The sequence below is a fragment of the Peromyscus californicus genome, unplaced genomic scaffold (assembly GCF_007827085.1).
Source record: "Peromyscus californicus insignis strain IS unplaced genomic scaffold, ASM782708v3 Scaffold_6__1_contigs__length_162567912, whole genome shotgun sequence".
NCBI classification, from domain to species: Eukaryota; Metazoa; Chordata; class Mammalia; order Rodentia; family Cricetidae; genus Peromyscus; species Peromyscus californicus.
This window is the reverse complement of record NW_026294584.1, coordinates 3,870,646-3,896,109: the sequence shown is the minus strand read 5'-3', so window position 1 is coordinate 3,896,109 and position 25,464 is coordinate 3,870,646. Positions and strand designations below refer to the sequence as shown.

Here is a 25,464-nt window from a genome sequence, read left to right as displayed (position 1 = left end):
TTTTCAGTTATATATTCCATTGCAGATGGTAAAAATAGTGGTGTTGCAAAAAGGAAATACACTATGGACATAGCTATAGAAGATCAGTCATACAGTTCTCAGAGCCCGATACAACATGAAAATGTAGGGTCCTTGCTAAAAAATTCCTGAGTATCCAGATGATAACAGCAGACCTTTAAACCAACTACCAGGCTCTCTGAGTGTGGGGACCTGGGCGATGGCACAGGTCACACACTCATGGAATCAACTGTCTATAACCTCATCAGATCTTTCCAAACACCCAAACCATTTCAAACCAGTTTTATGACCTAAGCCAGAACAGCCATGCCTTGGTTTCTTACCATTTCTAATGCAATGATATCTCTTTCTATTACCAATTTATTTTCAATACTTGGCTGAAAGAACTCTTTTAATTGATGAAAATAAATGCATTAATGGTAACATATGCCTAAGAAATGTTTCTCTCTAGCCATATAATTAATATTTTCTATAGGATCCTTTTTACCCATGGAAGCATGAGTTCTGTTGGGGTCCCACATTGCCAGTGATGGGCATTCTTCCCATTCCCCTGTGTGACCATTTGCCCATGACCAACTCCAGGGTAACTAAACCATTCAGCCACAACAGAATGAATTATGGGTGCTGGGAAATAATGCATTCCTTAAAACGCCAGCTGTTCCTTTTGGGATTATGCAAACTGGTTGGCTATGAATTTCAGGGAAGATGTTTTTATTTTTAGAAAGCTGAATTTCACAGACTTCTAGAAGAAAACAGGTCACATGGGCAAATTTTTCTTAATTTTAACATTAAAAATGTTTTAATTAAAAAAATAATTTCCCCTTTTTTTCAATCCCTTTCTGACCAAGAAAAGAACTCTTTCAAAGGACATTGACCACTCTTCAGGAGAGGACACACGGCTGGATGAGTTTGTCATAAGAGAATATTCTATTCCAGGGCTTCTAGAAAGAAGAAATGGGATATGGGGGAACACTGGGCTCGAGTTTCTGGAGACAGGAAAATCCATCAGGAGTCTTCACATGCTCAGCCTCTAGCATCTCAGGCCTATCAGACAGGGGAGTGGGCAGAGCATCTCTCCCCACTCCCTCATCCTGGAATTGATGGGCTCCTCCCTTTTGCCACCAGGAGCTCTTCTCTAGAGCATCTTCCACTTACTGTGGGACACTTGTGCTACCCCTTCCCCAGGGCAGCCTGTCTTCCGCACTGCTCTGAGTCCACACTTGGACCTAGCACTTCACCCCCTTTCCCCTTACTGCACCCCACCTTCACAATGAGTTTGCTATGTATTAATTGTTTTAAATATTTTTATGCTTCTTTCTGGTCTCCCCACTATGACTGAATTTCTTGAGGGCAAATCCAGGTGTGGTTATGTTTTCTTCCCCACAGGGCCTAGCATCGTACCTGTTACTTGGAAAATGCTGTGTAGACATGTGTTGGTTGGTTGAGCTATCCTCCTGCCCCAACCCACAATTTCAAAGCCATACAACAATACGTTTCACACCTTAGTGAAAGAAAAATGAGAGGAATAATCCAATATTAAAAAAAAAATGTCAGGCCATAGATTCCTTGGCTTCTTCAGGCTAAGTTTAACCTTCGCTAATTAGTAGAATTGTGAAGTAATGTCAGCTTTTGGTATTGATTGCCTTTGAAGTATTTATGTTTATTACACTCATTTTAGAACCATCTCCCCTCTTGTAAATTTGACATGACTGATGCAAAATCCACTTCTGTTGTCGAATGCCTTCCTCCATATATAAGGCCACTTTGTGGGACTTGCTAACAAGGAGATAATTAAATGTAAACACCAGTGGCAAGCTTCCCTTTCTCTGGGGTGGAAAACACCTAAGGAATGTGTAATGAAAATGCTGAAGCAGTGACAAAGGGGAAGAAGGATCTGATAGTCTCTTCTCCCAGGATTCCAGCAAAGGAAGGAAAACAGCTGAGCGTTGTGGTGCATGCCTGTAATCCCAGCACTCTGCAAGTGAAGCGAGGAGGAGGAGGGGCACGTGAGGTCAGCCTGGGATGCAGATTCAAGCCAACTGGGGAAGCATAGCAAAACCTTGTCTCAAACTAATGAGTGAATAAATGCATTTTAATTATACAAAAACCAATAAACAGGCAAGTTCTACAAGGTGGTCGCAATACCATCTTCATGGAAGCTGACCTAAGGCAGCACTCAGCTGATTCATCGGCTGACTCAGTCCACTTCCATGAAGGATCTGTGAAAGCCTGAGTTGGCCATACAGAGATCCTGTGGTATTGTATTCCCCCAAATATTGTGCATACTAATAAACTTATCTGGGGTCAGAGACAGAGCAGCCACAATATTAAACATAAAGGATAGGCAGTGGTAGCACACGCCTTTAATCCTAGCATTCCAGAGGCAGAAATCCCTGTGTTCAAGGATACAACCAAGCATGGTGACTCATGCCTTTAATCCCAGAAAGCAAGCCTTTAATCCCAGGGAGTGGTGGTAGAAAACAGAAAGGTATATAAGGCGTGAGGACCAGAAACTAGAAGCATTTGGCTGATTAAGCTTTTAGCTAGTTAAGCTTCAGGCTTTCGAGCAGCAGTTCAGCTGAGACCCATTCTGGATGAGGACTCAGAGGCCTCCAGTCTGAGGAAACAGGATCAGCTGAGGATCCAGCGAGGTGAGGTAGCTGTGGGTTGTTGTGTCTCTCTGATCTACCAGCATTGACCCCAATAATTGGCCTTGGGTTTGATTTTATGAATAAGAACTTTTAAGATTCATGCAACAAGATCCAGTAAGGAGCCCACGCAAAGAAAAAGGACAGCATTGTCTCCTGCAGTGATGCTGCTGGAGACACCAGGATCTTGGCCTTTAGAACTCACTATGGAGAGAACCTAGGACAAGAGACTTTTTTTCTGAATATTTCTAAGAAAAATGTGGTATGCTGGGCATTGGCAAAACAGGTGACTCATCTCTGGGAAAGTACAAATTGTATTGCAAAGAAATTGGTATGAGATGAATAATTAAGCAGGAAATATGCATTTCTTTCTCTATAATTTGGGGTTTTCAATTAAAATTCCTATCTAATGACATATCATCTCATTCCCAAATGTATGTCCAAAGCTAAATGATGCACTGTGACTTCCCCCAATATCTGTGCATCCTAAGCACACCATGGCAGGAAGGCTGATCCAAATGCTTGATTCATGTTACTTCTGACAGGTGATGTCTGCAAGACATGCATCGAAACAGACTGCACTCCAGCGGCTACCTTAGTCATTAGTTCTCACAGAATTAAAGAGTACTATTCATCCCAATAGTAGAAACCTAGGTCAGGGCCTCTTCCTTGCTCTGTAATTCCATTAGCACCACACAGAAGGCAGGTGGGGGGTAGGGGGTGGGATAAGCTCTGCAGACCTTATCTCTGAGCAATGGGACTACGTCTTGTTCCCAGAGAGAATCCTCTCTGGAAGCACTCTTGTCAAAGATTTGTTGTGCATCAGAATGTACTTGCATATGAGCGGAAATGCCAATAAAGAAAAAGTGAGGCTGCTTCAGATGCCAAGAGTCTCCAAGACTGGTTCTATTAAAGCAGATGCCAACAGAAACTTACTGGGTGCTTCCGATAACCGGGCACATGTTAAAGTGTTAGTTTTGGGTTTTATGTAAAGAATTCTGTCATTCTGGGTGGCTAACATAGAATTTGTTTCCATTTCAGTTTTTTTTATTGCAACATTATTCTAACTACTGAAAGAAAGTTAAAATGTCATGTTCATCTTGAGATTTCAGGCAGCGTGCTTTCAACAGTCAGACAAGTCATTCCCCTGTCTCTTGTGGAGCAATCACTTCCAGATCCCACAGATTCATCAGAAAAGAACCACCCCAAGGTTTGATGGCACAGGCAAGGATTCCGGGGCTGGATTGACCCTAGCATGCTTTCTTAACAGAAAAATGTGCTTGATTACTATGCTGGAAGGATTTGAAAAAGAGCTTCGAATGGCACTTGGAAATTAATAATAACCTTGGGTTGTTTGTTTTCACTGTTGTTGAGTACACAAAATTGTGGGGAGGAGACTGTATTTGAAACCTTCGGGATTTTATGCCCAGTAAATCCAGATGACACAGTGCAGTGGAGGAGAGGACAGAGGCGCAAAAAGTCAAAGCAGAAAACCAGCCGTCCAAGCACCATTTGTCAGTGTTTGCAGTATATTTTTTTAATTTAATTCCAAATGTCAGTGTTTCTCAGACACGCCCCCCCCCCAAATTTCTTCAAGCAAAGAAATGGCAAAGTGATGTGAAGTCCTAACTAAACAGGATCTGAGGGGTATCCAATTTTCCTTTCTCTCTTTTCCTCCTGCCGTACCGCAGCTGCATCAAAGCATCCCGTCATCAAAGCATCCCCAGTGCCTGGCTCCCACCCTTTGTGCATTTTAATATAAATACAACCACATCTATAAACAACTTGCTTATTAAGTGTTAAATTTTAATGTTCATGTTATATAAATAAATGTTAAATAGAAATTAAATTTAAATGTTAAATAAATAGGTATCATTTAACAAAGTGCTTGTCTCATGTTAGTAAATACTCAAAAGAAGTAGAAGGGATTGTTACTAGCCCTCAATAAATCCAAAAGCAGACAACCAAAGGATCCATGCTATGTTGATTTCCCTTTGCATAATAAACTATTAGCTCCAAGCTGGTGTTTTCAACAAATATGTGCAATGATTTTGATGCGAAATCAGAGAAAGGCAGATGTGCCTCATCCAGTGTCGATCTAATCCCTGAAATACATCTCTTTTTTTTTAAAATGAAGTTGTTTCCCATGTTATGCTTGAAGGATGGTACTCTTCATGTCCCCTTAGGTTTCATGTTTATAAGTTATCTCATACAGAAAAAAGCCAAGTTCACACACACACACACACACACACACACACACACACACACACACACCACACAATTAAGTAAGAAAGATTTGAAAGGAAATAGTAATAAAAAGAATGATAGTTAATACTTCGAGATTATTTCTTAAGGTTCAGGTACTGTTCTACTAGCCACCTACACATGATGGGTCATCTAGTTCTAAGAACTACTGTGAGGTTGGTGACATTATTATCCCAAGAATAGTTGGAAAAGGTTAAGAGGTCTTAGCCAACTTCCCAAAGATCACAGTGTCCACATTTATAGGCAGGAAAGCCAAACTATTTATAGATCATTCCAAGAACTATTGAGCATGGAAAGGGGAAAACAGAGCAGCAAAAAAACTTCTCCCCTGATTATACTTGAAAACCAAACACCTTCCAATATTTACATTTTTTTACATTTATTCCTTTTAGTATGTGTATGTGTGCCTATGTGAATGATGTGTGTGTGTGTGTGTGTGTGTGTGTGTGTGTGTGTGTGTGTGTGTGTGTGCATGTGTGTGCAAGTGCAGGAATACCACAGTGTACCATGGAGATCTGAGGACAACTCCAGAGTCAGATCTCTCTTGCTGCCTTGTGAGCTCTGGAGGTTAAACTCAAGTCATCAGTCGGGACAAGGACCTCTACCTGATGAGCCACCTTACTGCTTCCTACATTATTAGCTTTTGAATCAGTAATTGTTCTTATTACATTTCTGCCGAGAAATACAGTCTATGATTCTAAAATGGTCATTAGTAAACTCTAAATAGCACTCTCTTAATTAAACACATTAGTGCTTAGGGTAAACAAAAATGAGTTGGGGCTCAAACATGATGAGTTTCACTTCAGGGACACAAACGTGGCCAATATTTTTCTATGCTATCTATAACCTTTCACAGTAGAATACTGAGCAAGGTCCTAGTTCATTAACTCACTAATTGTCCTTTCTCTCCATGGTTATTAGTTGATAATCCGCCCTTCACTGTAACACATGTGCCAAATTGAGAACTCAAGGTGTAGACATCCTTAGAGAATCTGAACAGTGGAATGTGTCTACCTCTGTTTCTGCACACTAGCTTAGTACCTGATCCATCAGCAGGTTTTTAGATTACAAGTTCTTTGAAGGGACACATGAGACACTGTGCACTATTGAGATCTGAGCCCAGACACAGCAACCTTGGTATGTAGTCCACCATTTACACTAAATGTCAGTCATCCTGCTAGAAAAATATGCATCCCCATGTATCTGGCTCTTCTCAAACATATAAATTAAAGATTAAAGTAAAATGTGTTCATTGTTTTAAAGAATTACATAAAAGTTATACCAACTCTAAAACTTTTACAATATTTTAATATCTCAACAGTTGGAGTATATCTTCTGGTTAATGAGTATAATTATTTAAGGGACAGGTTTCTATTTTTTCTTTCTTATGACCCTTAAAATTGTATCTTTGCCACTAATGGCATCTTGGATTGATGAAATCCATTGGACACTTGACGTTAGTGTGTTCTCAAGGTCACCTTGTGAAGTGGAAAGGAAAGGATGATAGAAAACTTGCTGCCCTTCAACTAAATCTTATCAGACTAGAGGTAAGTTCTGTGGCTTGGCCAGGTCGCTGCTCCCTGGATTAGTGGGTATTTACGGATTCCCCTCCTTCCTTCTGTCAATAAGATGGAGATACATAGTAAGTGCCTGTCATTTATTGTACCTTCCTGGGGCTGTACCACTCTCTCTCCAGTTGGAGCTTTTTGCACACTCTTCTACACCTGTGGTTCTCAAACACTGGTATGTACTGGACTCTCCCAAGAAGCTGCTTAGAAATCCATGGTTTGTGTTTCCTGACTAGAAATTCAGATTCTGATTTTTGGGAAGGCTCAGAGAGCTTATATTTGATCCTCAGATGAGTTTGATACACTTAAAATTTGAGAACCTCTGCTCTTTGGGTTTAGAATTGGCCTGTCACTGCAAAGGACTTGAATTAAGGAACTGTGGTCTCAGTAGTATGCACAGAACCACATTTATTAGAAATGGTTGTTGTGTGAAAAGGCAAAAACATTGGCAAAGGACAGAATTCTGGCATTGCTTTGCTTGTCTTAGGCGGGACTGGAAGATAGAACCTATACTGGTGATGTCCCTGATACCTATTTCTGTTGGGGTTTTTTTAGCTGTGCCCCATAAAATCGGACGCATCATTGATGGGAGTCCTGCAGATCGCTGTGCAAAACTAAAAGTGGGAGACCGGATCTTAGCAGTCAACGGCCAGTCTATCATCAACATGCCTCACGCTGACATCGTGAAGCTCATCAAGGATGCGGGTCTTAGTGTCACCCTTCGCATCATTCCTCAGGAGGGTGAGTGCCTGAGGTGGCCTTTAGAGGGACAGTCAGACCACAGACAGATTCACCCCGGGCTCTTCAGCCTGCCCACCCAGCTCCTGGAGTCCACCAGCTGACACCAGGGTGCTGTCTGAGTGTCAGAGGTTGACAGCCATTTCCACTTTGTCCCAAACACACACTCAGCAGCTTCATTAGAAATGAACTGTACTGCAGGCTCAGTAGTAGGAATCCTAAGACACAGGGCTATAAGAGCCCGCCCTGGGGTCTCAGGCATACTAGTTTTACGGAGATTTAAAGCTAGCACTCAACTCAACCCAGCAGGTAGCAAAACAAACCTGAAAGAAAAAAAAAAAGCAGAGGAGGAGATGCTTGCTCATGTTAATAATTAATCTCTAGAAAAGTCTTCAAAGTCAGATTGATTTTGAAACGCCTGGGGAAGATTTGGTTTTGCAGTCTAAAGAGAGCTCATTTAACAAATGTTACATCTGATAAGAATGTAAAATTCACACTTAGCCTTTCAAATTTCTCTGTACAAGTTCCCCAACCCTAACACCCAAAGGTTTCAGAACAGTAAACAACCCACACTCACAACTGAGACCCATCTACATTCTTTTACAATTTCTATGCACAGCAGGCTGGTTGCTGGGTTGTAGCTTCTGACTCATCAATGGAACTGAAGAGGTTCATCTTTGGAACTCACTGATGAGTAGCCATGGGACTCCTCCAGGGGCTGAGGGAGTCCACTGATGAGTAGCCATGGGACTCCTCCAGGGGCTGAGGGAGTCCACTGATGAGTAGCCATGGGCCCCCTCCAGGGGCTGAGGGAGTCCACTGATGAGTAGCCATGGGTCCCCTCCAGGGGCTGAGGGAGTCCACTGATGAGTAGCCATGGGTCCTCTCCAGGGGCTGAGGGAGCCCACTGATGAGTAGCCATGGGTCCCCTCCAGGGGTTGATGGAGCCCACTGATGAGTAGCCATGGGTCCCCTCCAGAGGCTGAGGGAGTCCACTGATGAGTAGCCATGGGTCCCCTCCAGGGGCTCTTGGGCTTACTTTGCATTCTTTTTTTGACTCAGCCCCCTCTTACCCATTCCACTTCAAGACTGTCTGATACGTGGACACTAAATGGCAGAGTAGCCAGTCACCTGACTTTAATTATGAAACAGAAGCTCCTAACTTGGGAGATTTAGTAACCTTAGGGAATATCTGGTACTGTCTAGAGACAATTTTGACTGTCATGATTGGGGCGGAGATATGACTGTCATCTAGTGAATAGAGGTCAGAGATGCTTCTAACCATCATATAACACTCAGGACAATGCCCCACAGTAAAGAATTATCTGACCCAAATATGAAGAGTGTAAAGTTTATCCCTAATAAACACAGGGATGATATTAAGACATTTGAACTATATTAGAAGACAGAAAAGTGGTTTATATCAAAATGCAAATAGGATACCTCCCTTGGTTACCTAACTACAAAAATAGACAGACAGACAGACAGACAGACAGGCAGGCAGGCAGGCAGATAGACAAATGATAAGGGCCATGCTTTTAGTCTGTTGTCAGAAGGCACCAGTCTGTATAAGACAGTCAATGGAAATAAAGTATAAGCAGGACTGTCTCCTACAGACTGGGCATGCTTCTCTGCCCTCCCAGTCTGAAGTGTTGGTCCTGCCTTTACTCCACCATTGGAGGTCATATCCACTGAAATTTTATGTTGTTAAGGTAAGAAAAAAACCAAGAAGCAGATTTTGAATAGTTTCATGAATCTCCTATGTGTGGAATTCTTTACTCTTCCTGGAGAACTGTAGGCACAGAGGACTCAGTATGACTGGCGAGGGGCCAGAGAAGAGGTTGTAACAGAGTCTATGTTCCCACAGCTAGCCTCCTGTCCACATATTGGAAGCCTTGGGCTGAGTGTGGTGGCACATACCCCACTACTCAGCTCCTTGGCAGGTGGAGTAAAGACTACCTTTCCAGGATTAGCAGGACTACAACGTGAGGCTGTGTCTAAAGCAAAGGAAGAGAGATTTCTTAAACAGCCGAAAGGTGTTGGCTAGAACATTTTCTCTCAGCAACATTCAAATATTTATAGATAACCAGAATATTTTATGCTTGTTCCTTTGAGTAATTTACTCATAGTTTTAGTTTCTACTTTGGTTTGTTTGCTTCTGTGACCTTTCCTCCCACAAAATGACAAGACTTTTCATAACTTTACTCAGTAATGATTGTGATTAATGAAAGAATACTCCTTCCAGGAATGGTGTGAACCTTGGTAAGTTTAACATGCTAGCAAAAGGCCCAGCAGAAACTGAAATGACCAAGGCCTGGAATCACACAAGGAGGGATGAGTTCCAACCTCTGTTTACTTCTTGCTCCTGATCAGATGCCAACCTGACCACATCTGTTGCCTTGGTTCCCATCAGAGCTCAACAGCCCAGCATCGGCACCCAGCTCAGAGAAACAAAGTCCTATGGCCCAGCAGCACAGCCCCCTGGCCCAGCAGAGCCCTTTGGCCCAGCCAAGCCCAGCCACCCCCAACAGCCCTGTTGCCCAACCAGCTCCTCCTCAACCTCTTCAGCTACAAGGACACGAAAACAGGTAATGTTTCCTCTGACTTTTCTCTGAGAGGTGATAAGAGAATGTATGGGGACAGTTCAGGACACAGCAGTGAGAGAGATTTTCACACAGCTGAACTTACTGTGCGTACTTTTATATAGTTTCAGTGGGGAGGAGATTAATATATTGTTTCATTAGTAAATATAACTCAACGTCTGCCCTGCACAGTAGAGATGCTCCTCTGCAGGAATGCTGAGCAATTGTGGATTAGTATGTGTTAACTAGCTAAGAGCACTAAGGAGCTTCTAGAATGAGAAGGGTCTCTGGCAAGAGGGCGACCCAAACATGAAGGACAGAAGCAAGGCCAGGGTTGTTGTGAAATAGGGTATGGGAGAGCTAGAGATGAGTCCAATGAGGGTGAAGCCAACCCCAAGGCTCTGGTACGCATAGTGAAAGTCCTCACGTTTGTCCTAATAGAGGGGCAGCTTCTACAGGTTTCAGGCTGGCAAGCGACACCTCTGGATTCTCTTTGCGGAAACTTTCACTTGTCCCTTTGCAGAGCAGACTGATGGCTGGCAGGGTAAAATAGATTAAAAGTGGAAACATGGCTGCAGAAAAGCATAAACATTTGAAGCTCAATGGCAGTGTGGAGGGGAGGGGAAGCAGAGAACTCCTAGCCAATCACAACTGTCCACACTTTCCGCTAATTGAGTGAGAACTTTACACTGTCCTCTCTACAATCTAATGAGCTATCCATTCCATACATGGGACCTCCTGAACTAATTATGAGACTAGAAGACAGGAATGTCCTATGGAAATGTCTTATTGCGAGTTGTGTGTAACAGAGGGCCCAGCTTGGGTTGAGCCATTTAAGAAATAAGGAAGGATGTGTTCCCGTATATTTTTCTTCCTCCAACAGGAGAAAAGCAGAGCATACCTGAATGCAAAGGCCTCCTTAGCCTTATGATTCCAGCATTTCCTGAACAGCTACCTCCCATGCCCATGCCATGTCAGTGAAGGTGGAGTAAGACAGATTTTCAGAACTCCCTGGCTCCATCATTCACACCTTCTCAGAACAATGATTTCCACTATACCATATTTCCATAAAACCCATTCTGCTATGATTTTTCCATATGCTTTTATGGAAAGTGAGTGCCTGGCTGTCCTTAGCTGCTTATGTTTTTAGTATATGCTAGGGAAGAGAAGCCCCATTGAGCAAGTGATGCAGAGATAAGAGATTGACAGCCCCTAAGAAGAGTAAGTTCTGGTTGCCTCAGTCCTGAGCCCAGCTGAGCTTGCTTGCACCACGTGTCGTCTGGACAGCGGGCACTGGCTTTCCCAGGCTCCATGCGGACTGATGCGGACTGGAGGGAAGACAGCGCACTTGCAGTCCTCAGCTATCTCAGACTCCAGCTCTCGGCTTTGCCATTGTAGTTAATCTGGTCATCCTTCTTCTTTCCGAGTGCAGCTGCCCTGGATTTGAGTCTTACTTCTAGCCTTGGGTGGGTAATCTCACCTCTACCAGCTAGTTAACTCCCCTGTGTACTGGCCGTCATCTCTCCAGAAAAGGTTATCCCACTGTGAAGAGCAAAGCACGAGAGGACAAGGACTGGAGGGCCCCAACTCCTCCTAGCTTATAACTAGGTCTTCCCTCTCCCTGACATGGAAGCAATGGTCTTTGCAAATACTCTCCCATGACCACAAAATAAAGTATTTTCATATGTGAAGTTAGCATATTTACATGATTCAAATGTTTACAAACCACCGACACATTTGCCTCAGTCATGTGAACAACCTGAGAAATGGCCGCTCCAGTCTCAGAGCCTTTTACAGACCTGTGCTCAGGTTCCCTGGCTTACATTTTTATTGTTACCAGTGATTCATTTATGTTTGAACAAAAGATTCAATGATTTTGCAGCTATCAGAAACGTTTTCATGGTCTCTTCCAAAGACGGCCATGGTGTCAGGCAGCATCTCTAGCCTGTTTCTAGATTAGACTAGAGATCTGCCAAGTCAGTGCACATGGTTCTTCTGTACAAGGCATGCCCACCTACACGTCAGAGTGAGCCATTTCCCATGCAAGAATGGGGAAACTACAATGGCAATCTTCTTAAATATTTCTATTTTGCAAATGAGAATAAGTGATATTGATTTCCAAGAGCATTGGAAAATGTATGTGATCTCATTTACTCACAGATTAACTTCCTATGCTACCCTATGCACTCAGGAATCACAAAATAATTCTAAAGTGATCATAAGTAAAAGCAAGAAGGATCTCTTTAAAAAGAAAAGAACTATTGTAGAATATATTCCAAAACTAAGCGTAAAGAATGGAGTTCGCCAACAAGGGTAATTGATGTTTGCCATTGAAAATGACAAGGCCTGTGGAAGAGCATTGGAAAACATATTCGTTCGCCCCCCTGGAACCCTAGATACTCAAGGCTGGACATGATTCTTTTTTCTTTTTCCTTCTTCTTTTTTTAAATGTTATGTGCCCTGGTGTTCGGCCTGTATGTGTGTCTGTGTGAGGGCATCAGATCCCCTTAGACTACAGTTACAGACAACTAAGAGCTGCCACGTGGGTGCTGGGAATTGAACCAAGGTCCTCTGGGAGAACAGCCAGTGCTTTTAACCACTAAGCCACCTCTCCAGCCCTGAAGTGTTTTTTTTTTTTTAAGATTTATTTATTTACATATTTTATGCATATGAATACTTTGACTACATGTACATCTGCACACCAAAAGATGGCATCAGACAGTGTGAGCTGCCATGTGGGTGCTGGGAATTGAACTCAGGACACTTGGAAGAGCAACCAGTGCTCTTAACCATGGAGCCATCTCTCCAGCCCGGAAATGATTATTTCTTTAAGTTTAGTTAAAATATAAATATGTCATTTCTTCCTTTCCTCTTTCCTGCCTCTCCCATCTCCAGCTCCCCCCCCAAAGTATGGGCCTCATTCTCTTTAGCTATTACTGTTACGCACACATACAAAGAGATCAATGCATAAATCCAGCCTGCTGAGTCCCTCCAGTGCTGCCTGCATGTGTGAGCTGCTGGGGCTGACCACTCAGCACGGCATAGCCAATCCGGAAACTCGTCTCTGGGGAAGAATTCTCCTTCTGTCTGACATTGTTAACTGCCTGCAGTTCCTGAAATCTCATGAGCTCCTACCCCTAGAAATGATTCCTAAAAGGCTCTCAAGCTGTGGAATTTCTCCTGGGCAGCATTTCCTAGTCTTAGAACTTTATCACACCATAAAAACTTACCAGAATTTATCTTTGCCATCTGTCCTTACCATCTCTCTAAAGTATCTTTAGTGATGGAATTAACAGATATAAGAATTATGTTGGTGACCTTCTTTTATATGTAAAATAACCCTTAAGAGCGTGTGTGTGTGTGTGTGTGTGTGTGTGTGTGTGTGTGTGTGTGTGTGTGTGCGTGCGCGCGTGTCCAAGCATGTGCAGAGGGCAGAGGTTTGTTGGATATCTTCTCAACTGGTTCTTCATCTTACTGTTTTGAGTGACAGTCTGTGTCTGAACCTGGGGCTCACTGGTTGGTTAGAGTGTCTGGCCAACACGGCGCACAGACCCTCCTGTTTCTACCTCCCAAGTGCTGGGATTACAGGCACAACCTCTGCACCTGGCTTTTACACAGGTGCTGGCGATGCAAACTCGGGTCTTCATGTTTATGGAGCAAGTGCTTCCCAACTTGACCTGCCTTCCCAGCCTGGAGCCTGGCCTTTTTTTTTTAATTTTTAATAATCTAATTCTATGTTTTCCATAAAGTGAAGTGTTTCACACGTTCAGTCCAACCTAATTTTTCCTCTTGCCAGTGTGTCACCCACTTAAAAATTGGCAAATTCATACAAAGTTAAGTACATTTTCCTCATTAAAGAGCTCTTCAGTATGCGGCTGCCTGGAGTTCCTGACACATGACAGTGCAGTGGAGGGAAATCCGAGTGCTTGGTGGCCCAGTGACAGCCGCAGCGAACTGCACTCTTCCTGTTTCCAGTCATTTGCCTAATCTGTGGGGAGAGTCTTACATTTCACCTCTTTTACTGTAACTGGTGGCACATCTGGTTGGAAACAGAGCACAAAATGGGTATTTCATACCAATAACACACAGATCATAAAAATAAAGTGGTTATGCTATAGCTTAAAACAGGGTAACGTCTAAACCACTGAGCTAGCGATTTCTAGAAGGGAACCATCACACACTGGCAAATGCCACCCCGTTCGATTCCTTTTGTTTAATGCATGCTTTTGCATAGTTAAGCATCTTATTCAAATCGTATTTTAAATAATTCTGTTCACAGCTTGCACCTCAGTAGGTGAATGGACTAGTGAGGAGGAAAGCAAAGCTTGAGTTATGCAAGTCACAGAAGGATGTCCTTCCTCTCTGCAGGGTTAAGGAACAAATGTAACCTACTCAGATTGGCGATTGAAACCACTTAGTAACCCCTCCCAAGAAGCCCAAGTGAACACATCCACTGTTCTGCACTTCCCGTGTGCCCTCCCCAAGTGCTGGGTTATAGTAGTGGTAACTGCTCAGGCTGACTTTTTTGTTTTGATATTTGCTAGTAATCAGCATCAGTCAGACCACAAGCAAGTAAAGACGCCATCTTCTATGTAAAATTCTACACACATTGAACCTTTTTTATGTGCTGAATATTCCCTTAATCCCACCAGATATGGTATCATACACCTGCAATCCTAGCATCTCAGGAGGCTGATGGAGGCATATCACAAATTCAAGACCAGCCAGAGCTACATAGTTAGGCCTTATCTAGGGAAAAAAGAAGAGAAAAGAAAGTATTTTGCTAATTCTTCAGAATATTGTTTTAATCTAATTTAATTACATCTGTACTGCAGCAACAGGCCATGAGCTATAAAATGTAAAAGCCTCTGGGGTGTTGGCTTGTCTTACCCATGTACCCATGATCCCACAATGTCAGGGATTGACGGTCACTCTTACTGTGACCAGGGAGCACCCTCAGCTTAGAGCAGTGGGGATGTCTGGAAGATTTCTCAGCTTCTGCTTCTACTCTCTGTGTTTATCCATGAGTAAGGACTAAAAACAAGCCAGAAATGAATGTTGCACTGGGTCATCTTGCCTTCCCCCATCACATGACCACAGTGGGATCCAGGAGCTGTGCTTTCATACTTCATCCTCTGCAGGTCTAAGCTCCAGTTTTCCCAGTGAGTCCGGGACTCCGGGCCTGCACTCTATTTGATGAGCACGCCTTTCTGCCACATCTTTAACATCTAAAATGCTCCAAAAGATGCAACTTGGCAGTTAAAATAACCCTGGTTGGGACTGGAGAGATGGCTCAGTGTTTAAGAGCCCTTGCTCTTGTAGAAGACTGGGTTTTAGTTCCCAGCGTGCACACAATGCCTCATAACCCTCTATAACTCCAGTTCCATGCACTTCTTCTTCTGGCTGCTAAGGTCAACATTCAACCATTCACACATACATACATATAAACATTCATACACATAAAATAAAACTTTTAAAAAGCCATTAATAACATGTTTATAAACTATTTAGTGATCATTTCAATTGTGTTTCCATGATGATGTGCCAAGTACTGTGTTTGTATGTGAGAGAGAGGGAGACAAAGACAGACAGAGACCGAGAGAAAGGCAGGGGAGGCATACAGGAAGAGGGGAGAAGGAGGGAGAGGGACATGACATGTTTAATCCCCTTGATTTGCAGTGATTGTACAGCTGGGTTTCTTCTAAAGATTTATTTTATTTTTAATTATGTATGCATGTGTATGTCTGTGTGTGGGTATGTGCACATGAGTGCAGTACCTGTGGAGTGCAAAAGAGTCCAATTCCCTGGAGCTGGAACTACAAGTGGTTGTGGGCTGCCTGACGTGGGTGCTGGGAACTGAGCTTAAGTCCTCTACAGCAGCAGTGCAAGCTCTTAACTATAAGCCAGCCCTCCAACCCCCAACTATGCAGTGTTTAAATAGCCAAGTGAGAGAGAAATACCCATGATGCCTTCCTACAAAAGTTCTGGTGAAAACATCACTTTTATGTCAATTTCTCTTGTTTGTTTGTCTTTTGTTTGTTTGGTTTGGTTTGGTTTGGTTTTGGTTTTGGTTTGGTTTGGTTTTTGAGACAAAGTTTATCTGTGTAACTCTGGCTGTCATGGAACTAGGACTGTAGACCAAATGGCCTGCAACTCACAGAAATTCACCTGCCTCTGCCTCCTGAGTGCTGGGATTAAAGACATGCACCACCACTGCTCTGTTTATGTTGATTTCTTTTTTTTTTTTTTTTTTTTTTTTTTTTTTTTTTTTTTTTTTTTTTTAAAGGCGGGATGGGAGGAGCTTTAGGGGCATACACCTCTTTTTTTTTTTTTTAAAGATTTATTTATTTATTATGTATACAGCATGTATGACTGCAGGTCAGAAGAGGGCACCAGATCATTACAGGTGGTTGTGAGCCACCATGTGGTTGCTGGGAATTGAACTCAGGACCTCTGCAAGAGCAGTCAGTGCTCTTAACCTCTGAGCCATCTCTCCAGCCCCTTATGTTGATTTCTTAAGGAGCCAAATGAAAGTATATAATACGACATTTGTCAACAATTTCTTAAATCCTAAATATGTAATGAGACCAACTCAAAGATTGGGTCCCCACAAGCTGTAGTGGCTGGACCATGCTTAGAGTCTTTCTAATCTCCTCAGAGTTCTGAAATATGAAAGCAAACTCCCTTTTCCTTTATCTAGTTACAGGTCAGAAGTTAAAGCAAGGCAAGATGTGAAGCCAGACATCCGGCAGCCTCCCTTCACAGACTACAGGCAACCCCCACTGGACTACAGGCAACCCCCAGGAGGGGACTACCCGCAACCCCCACCCTTGGACTACAGGCAGCACTCCCCAGACACCAGGCAGTACCCTCTGTCAGACTACAGGCAGCCACAGGTACCTCTGCTGGAGACCACAGGGTCCTCACTAAGACTTCCTCATGTACTGTAGAAAGGATGCAGGGAGGACACGGTGCTGGAGCAGACCACCAGGGCTCTGTTCTTATGGGGTAACAACTGCATCTCCAAAACTTCAGTGCATAAATAAATCTATTCCAGAATAAACAGGACATTCATCCATAATCAATCAGGAGTGAGTAGGTAGTCACGGATAAGCTAATCCTTGGTGATAATTAGCCAGCTAACTCCAAGAACATAGCTTTGTCAACAGTTTTTGTTTGTAAGCTCCTGCTAAACCCTCAGAATGCTACTAATGCAGAAAATTTTACATATTCCAGCCATCAGGGTCTTTCAGAGCCATAGTTTCTAAATGGCCTCCTACCTCCCACTCTGTGGTAAAGAGCCAAGCTAAGCATACCTTTACAATCCACCCTGCAGCCACTGCAGTGGCCAAAGTCCCTGTGTGCGCAACAAAGGGTTTGGCTGGCATTGGACATTCCTCCCGAGACTTCCTTGACCACTCGGAGCTTCCAGTTCCTCAAGGGCGGCTCTTTCCAATAGGCCATGGTAAATGGTCAGCCTCTGTGAAAGGTAACAAGACCAGAGCTCAATGTCTGGTAAATATTCATCACTTGGTAATGAGATGCCAAGATAGAAACTAAGTACAACTTCCATCCTATCCAATTATATTGTGTCCCATTATTAAATTAAGGACCAATTTTATCCCCACAGAGTTTAAGAATGGTGACGGTCAGGAAGTCTTGGACATGCTACATTTTAGGGGAAAGAAAAACTTAATTTTTTATCCTCTGAGTTGATGGTCAGTTGTCTGTACAACTGAAAGATGCAGTCAGAATCCATTCAAGTTCACTTTTCAGCTCATAAAACTGTAGTTTACACTCACAGAGAGACATCACTGGTGGACAGACTTATTTATGTTGCTAACAATAATGAATGAGAAAATTTAGAAGAGATGATGTCATGCAGCAGGTACAAGTTGATCAAGAAAGCCAACTCAAGCTGTGCTGTTTGCTTTAACAGAGTCATCTGTTCTGACCTACTTGAGCCTTTGGAGCTGGGTCTCGTAAAGGCAGATGGTGTCTTTTAACACCATGTTATTTGAATGCATTAACTATGAAAGAGAGGGGAACAGGGAAATTGATCATCGAAGTCCCTCTAATGCTAAACAATTCCATCTTCCATTTTTCCCTGCTCCCAAAGGATTTTGATTATTTCACTGTGGATATGGAGAAAGGAGCCAAAGGATTTGGATTCAGCATTCGTGGAGGAAGGGAATACAAAATGGATCTGTACGTGTTGAGATTGGCAGAGGATGGACCAGCCATAAGGAACGGCAGGATGAGGGTAAGATGCCTCACATTACAGAGCCCCTTGACCCTCATGAGAACCCCACTGTGGCATCAGGAGGGTGTTGAGACATGCTCTCAAATAAGCAGGTTTTACCCTTTCTGTTTCATAACCTTATTTTTAAAGATTTGGTCAAACACAAAGAATTACGGCATCAAGCACCATGGTGGTGCATCCCTATAATGCTAGCACTGGGGAGGTTGAGGCAGGAGGATGACAATCAAGGCCGTAGTAAATTTGCGGCCATCCTGGGCAAAATAGTATGACTCACACTCTCAAAAACCAAAAAAGATAAAAGACTACAGTGTGTCTTGTTTTTCTGTTTATAAATGTCTATAGATTGATAAACCTCAACATACTGGTATTTTTCTCATGAGGAAATGAAAGGAAGAGGGGAGAGGAAAGAAATTTAAGAAATAGTTTGAAATAGAGACAAGTCCTATTATTCTTCTATGGTTCAGTAATTCCATTTCCACTGAGGTTGAATCTTTGAAAATTTATTTTCCCTTTCATGTTCCTCCCCTCCATACACATTAATCAAATGGCCTTATGTCTCTCGGGGAATGTTTCCTTCCTCTTGACTGGCCTTTGGTCTTTGATATTGGGCAGCCAGGCACAATAGGAGAAAGGGGATTCAGCTGCTAGCACATAGGTTGTTCTTAAAAAACTGGAGCAGTTAGAGGCTTCAATTTGAGCGCACATGAGGAGGGATTTTTAAAGTAACAGCCATACTCAGGGTGATGACTGATGGAATAACTCATTCTGCATCGACAGGTTCAAAACAAAACAACATAACTTTAGATATATTCCTGTCCTGTCTCAAACAGCACCAGCAACTACATAACTACGTTTAATTCTTCTTGTACATCTAGAACTCAACCTTGTCCTCTTTCCCTGCCTTTTAAGTTCATAGAGAAGGGGAGGGGGAGGCTGTGACTTGGAGGTTCTAAAATCTGGGGTCCTTGCACTAAGCCTTGCCACCCAGTTGTTCTTGGAAGTGCACTTGTTATTCACACCACCACAGCTATTGTCTATCATTCTCTTTCCAAAAGCAAGGCATCATCTGCTACAAAATTAGGAAGAATGAAAATCGTGTTTTCCTCCGTCCTCTACAATTCTCTGATAGCTGGAAGGTTGTAGGGGTAGAATTTTACCCCAGACAGGAGTGACTCCAGATATAGACAGTCACTGCCTTATCCAACACTACCCTATGCTTCTCTCTCTGAGGAATCAGCAGGAAAGGTCTTCAAATGGCTTCTTGCCTCTATAGTTTCCCTCCAAACCAGAATGGCACATTCTTTTTATAGAAATATGTTTGTTGATTTATTTATGGTGGAGGCATGCTCATGCCACAGAATGCACTTGGGGGTCAAAGGACAGTTTGGGGGAATTGGCTGTCTCCTTCCACAATGTGTGGTATGAGGGTTGAACTCGGGTGGTCAATGATTACCCTTACCTACTGAACCACCTGCCCAGGCCAGAACTGTACTGCAAAGTCAGCTCAAGAGTGATTAAATAAAATAAAATTAATCCTCGCAGTGTAAGTAAAGTCAGCATAGTACAGAGATCATGGGAGAAATGACCAGAGCCTAGTGAGATAAGGAACAAGTCCCTAGCCTAGTCCCATGACTTTAGAGGTCACCATATTTTAAACCAGTTTCAGTGGCTCCCTGCTGAGTAGATACAGGACTTCCAAGTCACAGAAGCCAAGATAGAGAGCAAGATTTTTAATAGAGCCCCAGCCTAGCAGTGGTTCTCGGCACAGCTGCAGCAGCGAGTCTCAGGATTTGCCAGCATTTTGTAGTTACAGGGCACACAGTTGCACTTGATCAGAGCACGCACATCTTAATTCACAGACACATTTAAATGACTTCATCCAGGACCACGATCCATCAATAGTTGCATGACTTATGGCTTGACTATTTTAAGCTAATGCACTAACTGGATAATATACAGGTTATTGGTTAGGAAAATCCATAATAAAATTACTCAAGGACTTGTTCTCAGTTTATTACAAGTTTCCACCTTGATATTATTAGTATTCAGGTACATATGAAGCTTAAATATCTGTGCTAATAAAGTTTTACAAGGTCTTGTCAACCTTACATGTATTATGATTTGGTTTTTAAATTTTTTTCAAGATTCCTGAGACAGCCAGGTGAGCTAGACATTCATGAGCTATCACTAAAAAATAGCTCAAAAAATAGAAGCCAGAATGAAGTTCTTCCCAGCCTCTGAACTATTACAACACATTTCCTCCCTATTAACATGATTTTGTCACCTCCAATTTCAATGGGTGACCTCTCTATGCACACACACACACACACACACACACACACACACACACACACACACACGTACATGTGCACATGCACACACACACAAATGCACACACACACACTTGATCAAATTTGTTTGGTAGATACTATGTATTTCCCCTATTTTCATCATCAAGAACATCAAAAAGAAAATCTGTAGGTAACGATCTGATAGAAGCTTAGATTTAGTCTGCCACAGTAAAATTGTTGAAATCCAGATTACTGCCAAGGGGCCGGGTGCATCTGTAACATGAACTAGTCATTGTGCCCATAGATTTAGGACATAGATACTGTGGATTTTAGACACTTTGTATTGCACCAGATTTGAGCCTCTGCATTTGAGACTTCTTTTTCTGGTCATTTGTGTTAGTCTGGTTGTAGGAAAATGATAATACAGAATTTAGGTAGGGACACCGAGAAACCCAGGCGAAGTGTTAACACAAAAGTAAGGGCACCATTCGACTGAGGATTCTGGGATACTTTAGTACCCATCTTTTATTTTCAGGTTGTCTCTAGGCATCCAAGTTTTATCAAGACAAATAACAATGATCTTCATGGAACAGGTGAGGAAACGCAGGTAGACCAAACCAGTTCTTTCTGGCTGCCTGCAGCTGTGAGGATTAGTTTGGCAGAGAAATTTAGCAAATTAGACCATTAGAGAAATTAGTTCCAACAAAGTTAACAGGGATAAAATCTTCATAAGTAATGAATAAGTCTCTGGGACAAAGTTCTTAGAAATATAACCTCATTAAAAACTGAAACTAAGTAGAAAACTCAGGCGAAGAAAAACGAGCGTACAAAATAGCTCTCTGGTGAAGCTCGATGGCGCGCGGAGAGCGTGAGAAATCCAGAGACAAATGTGAGGCATTTGGAGGGGGATAATAGTTTTGAGTGCTTAATGAAAGTCCACCAGACAAAACCTAAGAGAATCTAAGAGGAGAACAAAATGGTTCCCTAAAGGGAGACTAGCACGAAGGGTGGGGTCCTGCTAAAGTGCATGTTTAGCATCCCCAAACACAGAGGAAGAAGGCAAAAATGCTTTCTGCTCCCATGAAAGTGTAATACATTTCTCATCTCTGTGAAATTTATAAAAGAACGTCATTTATAACTCCATTGGTAGCTGTGTGGCATTTGCATGTGCCCAACAGTGCCTGGGCTAGTGGTTCACTATGGAGCCTGCCTGCAATGGGCTTCAGAGGGCCCAAAACCTTAGCTAGCCAAGCAGTGTACAAGAAGGACACACCTTACCCATCTTTTGTGTTATCTTAATGAAAAATATAACTGACTGATTTAAACTTCTTTTGCATTTGTCAGTTTTATTCCTGGTCCAGACACATCTAGCTTGAAATTACAGAATAAGTATTTAAATGATGTATATTCTATTTTATATTTTGTTACTATTAAACACAGAACCACTTGCAAGACTGTTTCTAACATATGTGACAGAAATAAATACTAATGATACTTCAAACGCCCATGAGCTTTTATCCCAGCTTTAAATAAAGGGGAAGGGAAACATTATCAACCTCTTGTGTCTCCATTCCCTCCTACCTTCCCACCCTAGATGGAAAGAGCCACCGCCCTAAATAAAGAAGCACTTGATGTTCTGACTGCTGTCCCCACACATGCCGCTTTCATTTTGCATACTTGGTGAGCTTTGTACAAATGACTCACAATGTGCATGCTCTTCCCGGTGGTTCCTTCTTTATAATTATTTTTACGAGATTCATCCACGTTGGTGGATTTATTTTCACTGCTGAGTTTTCCATTTGGGTCGATATTCTACAGTCTGTGTACTTGTCTGTTTTCCTGTTCTATGGGCATTTGGAATTTTCCCTGTCGATGGATCTTAGGTTGTAACTAGTACAATCCTTGAACATCCTCCAGTTCCATACATGCAAGACTTCCTCTAGACTAGTGTATTGCTAGACAGATACATATTTACTTACCTAAGAGCACAAAAACAATATCTGAGGTTACCATGCAAAGTTACACACATACCAACAATGTTGATAAGTGCTCATTCTTGCAGAACTTGTGTTTCCGTCTTCTAAACTCTCACTCTAATAAATGGAAATGACATATCATCTGGGTGTGAGTTTGCACGTCAGTGTGTGCATGCCTTCAGGTGCACGTCCAACCTATGTGAGTGCGCAGGTGCAGGCTAGAGGTCCACATCATGTGCCTTCCTCTGTTGCTTCCTGTCTCGTCTCCTTTTGTTTTTAAATTGTGGAGTACAGTTATTATTTTTAGGATAAGCATGTAGCACAGTGCACACATGGGGTCAGAAGGCAGCCTGTAGAAATCTCTTCTCTCCTTTCACCATATGTGTCCTGAGGCTTAAGCCCACGTCCTCAGGTTTGATGGCAACCACTTTGGCCCTCTCAGCCATCTCACAGGCCCTCTCCACATTGCTATCTTTTTCTTGTGAGGCAGGTTCTCTGTACTGATTCAGCGAGACTTGCTGGCCAGTGAATGTGAAGGAATTTGTATGCCTTCATTCCACAGGATGTTCATTATTTTTTCCTATGGTTATTAGATCTGGGCATCCCCTCTTGAAAAGTGTGTCTTTTCTTCACATACTGTTGAATATTTGTCCTTACATAGTGTGAATCTCTTGTTCCAGTTTATGTATTGTAGTTCCCTTTCTTCCTAATGCTTGTTCATAAAGAGACCTTGATTTTCATATAACTTCTTAACCTTTTTCTTCATAGTCTCCCCACTTTTGACTATTGCTTAAGAAATCATTTCCCAACACAGTCTCTCTCTCTCTCTCTCTCTCTCTCTCTCTCTCTCTCTCTCTCTCTCTCTCTCTCTCCCCTCTCCTCTCCTCCCTCTGTGTGTGTGTGTGTGTGTGTGTGTGTGTGTGTCTGTGTGTGTCTGTGTGTGTCTGTGTGTGTCTGTGATGGATGTGTGTGCACCTGTGTAGATGAAGGTGCATGCATGCAGGGGCCAGAGAAGGACACTGAGTATCTCACTGAATCTGGAACTTGCTGGATTTTTTGGCTAAGACGGCTGGCCAGCTGCCCCAGCAACTCTCCCACCTCTACACACATACACACCAGTGCTCGGGACAGGAAGTGCAGCTACACCGAGCTTGTTACGTGTGGGGAGAGGCTAGAAATCTGAATTCACATTCCCATGCTTCCTCAGCAAAAGCTCTGGCCCACTGAGCCGTTTCTCCAACCCTGCAACTCACTGTCGTAAACATCAACACCTGTGCTAGGAGACAGACATTCAGTTTCCGTCTTTATGCATAACCTCATGCCACAGCATCGTTTTATGACTCTCTCTTCTCCCTGGTCTATAAGGATAACTCTATAATAAATAGAATAAATTCTATTTAATAAATATGTAATGCAATCGTCACTGTATTTTTAAAAAATCTTAGGAGCTCTAGAAGATTCTTAAGACTTTGGAAATGATTTCTCAAGCAAGCATAAAGGAAAGAGTTAAGTTATGCTGGCCTGTTTGTCTGCATCAATGGCAGCATGTGCATCTGTCAAGAAATGTTGACTTTCCCAGATGCACAACTCTACTTTCAGGAGGATTCTTCAGTTCTTGTTCAGAGTTTTCTTTCTAAGTTTCTCAAAGAATTAATAAAACATTATATTAAGGAAGGAATAAAACAAAATGAGGTAGAGGTGCTATTTCAATAGCTGTCTAAGCATTCTCCAGAATTTATTAATAAAACTCCATTTTATGCTTAATGTGAAAAAAAGTGGGAAACTTACATCTCTGTTTCATTGAACAGAATTAAAAGTTTTTATAGCCTTACTGCTCAGCAAGACCCTGTCTCAAAAATCGAGAGCTGGGCATGTAGTTCAGTGGTAGAGGGCTTACCATGAAAAAGGCCCCAGGTTGGGGCCTCAGTACTGCAATTAATCAAGAATCAAGTTGGTTGGCTATGTTATGTAGGTCTGTTTCTAAACCAGCACATCTCTGATCATCACCAGTCTACTCTCTTTCACCAATGGCACATTTCCTTGGTCGCTGAGTCAGTCTTCTAACTGTGTACTTCTAGAGACAGCACTTTCATGCCAGCTGGCCCGGGGCTTCTGCCATCCCTCCAGCCCGCACCTCCCGTCTTGCCCTAGGAGTACTGGGACAACAGAGGCCTTGTTGTCTGCATTTGCCTTCTTACCTGGGCTTTGGTGGGTGGAACTTCAGTCATCAGGCCTGCTCAGCTAGCAACTTTATGTATCTCCCTGGTCTACAATTATTTTTAAGGCATTGATCAATTACATCGTTTAACAAAAACAACTAAACTCTCTTACTATTTTGATAATCAACATTTAGATTTTCTTTGTAATAATCACATTTCCTGAAAACAAAGTTTGTTTGTTTTTATAATTCCTTTTAAGTCCTTTAGCTCTGTTCCCTGTTCCCTCTCTCTGTTTCTTTGGCTTCCTGCATGCAGAGGGACGGAGGTGCTCAAAGCAGACACTTGTCGGCGGCAGGAATGCCTCTGATGCCTTCATTAGCATGGTGTTTGATGGGCTCTCACAGATCACCATCATCTGAGCTTCCTCAGGACAGCTTCCTTCTGCTGCTACTAATTTGCCAGGAAGGCTTGTTAGGAATAAGTGATGAATTCTAGTTACTTTTTCTATTTCCATAAAAGGTACCACGTGATTTTTTTCATTGGTGTGTTAATATGAAAGTTGGGTGCAGGTTCATGCAGAGCACATATTTATGTCTCTCTTTGGACTATTATGTGTATCCTCTCGATCCTAGTTTTACAAATCGTGCCCAAGGCTTTCCCATCTTCCTTCAGCCTTGTCAGATGACTGACTCACATAGTCACCCTCCTGCTCATTTGCTTTAATGTTTGGTATTTCCTTTCATCCCATCCATTTGCCTTGGCTTAATCCTGTAGCTCCTTCCTGCTCAGCAGTTGGATGTTCATATCAACGTTGATTGAGGCTTTCCGCTCAAGGCTGTTTTGTTATAGGTATGTTCATTATTTAAATTTCTGTGTTCTAGAATGCATTCTGATTTCTAACATGACTTGTGCTCTGACTCATGCTCAAATTCTCAAGCTTTGTTTCCAATAATAAT

General features: G+C 42.5%; 1 protein-coding gene across 11 annotated transcripts in view; it reads left to right on the top strand.

The window, feature by feature from the left end:
- Positions 1 to 25,464, top strand: part of Magi2 (membrane associated guanylate kinase, WW and PDZ domain containing 2) — a 1,438,220-nt gene that overhangs the window by 1,329,693 nt on the left and 83,063 nt on the right. For all 11 annotated transcript variants that reach the window (XM_052720134.1, XM_052720125.1, XM_052720126.1 and 8 more), the window contains 4 exons: positions 7,055 to 7,240; positions 9,651 to 9,825; positions 16,520 to 16,715; positions 17,939 to 18,082. In XM_052720134.1, the coding sequence (XP_052576094.1) occupies positions 7,055 to 7,240; positions 9,651 to 9,825; positions 16,520 to 16,715; positions 17,939 to 18,082 (701 nt within the window). The remainder of the gene's footprint in view (positions 1 to 7,054; positions 7,241 to 9,650; positions 9,826 to 16,519; positions 16,716 to 17,938; positions 18,083 to 25,464) is intronic.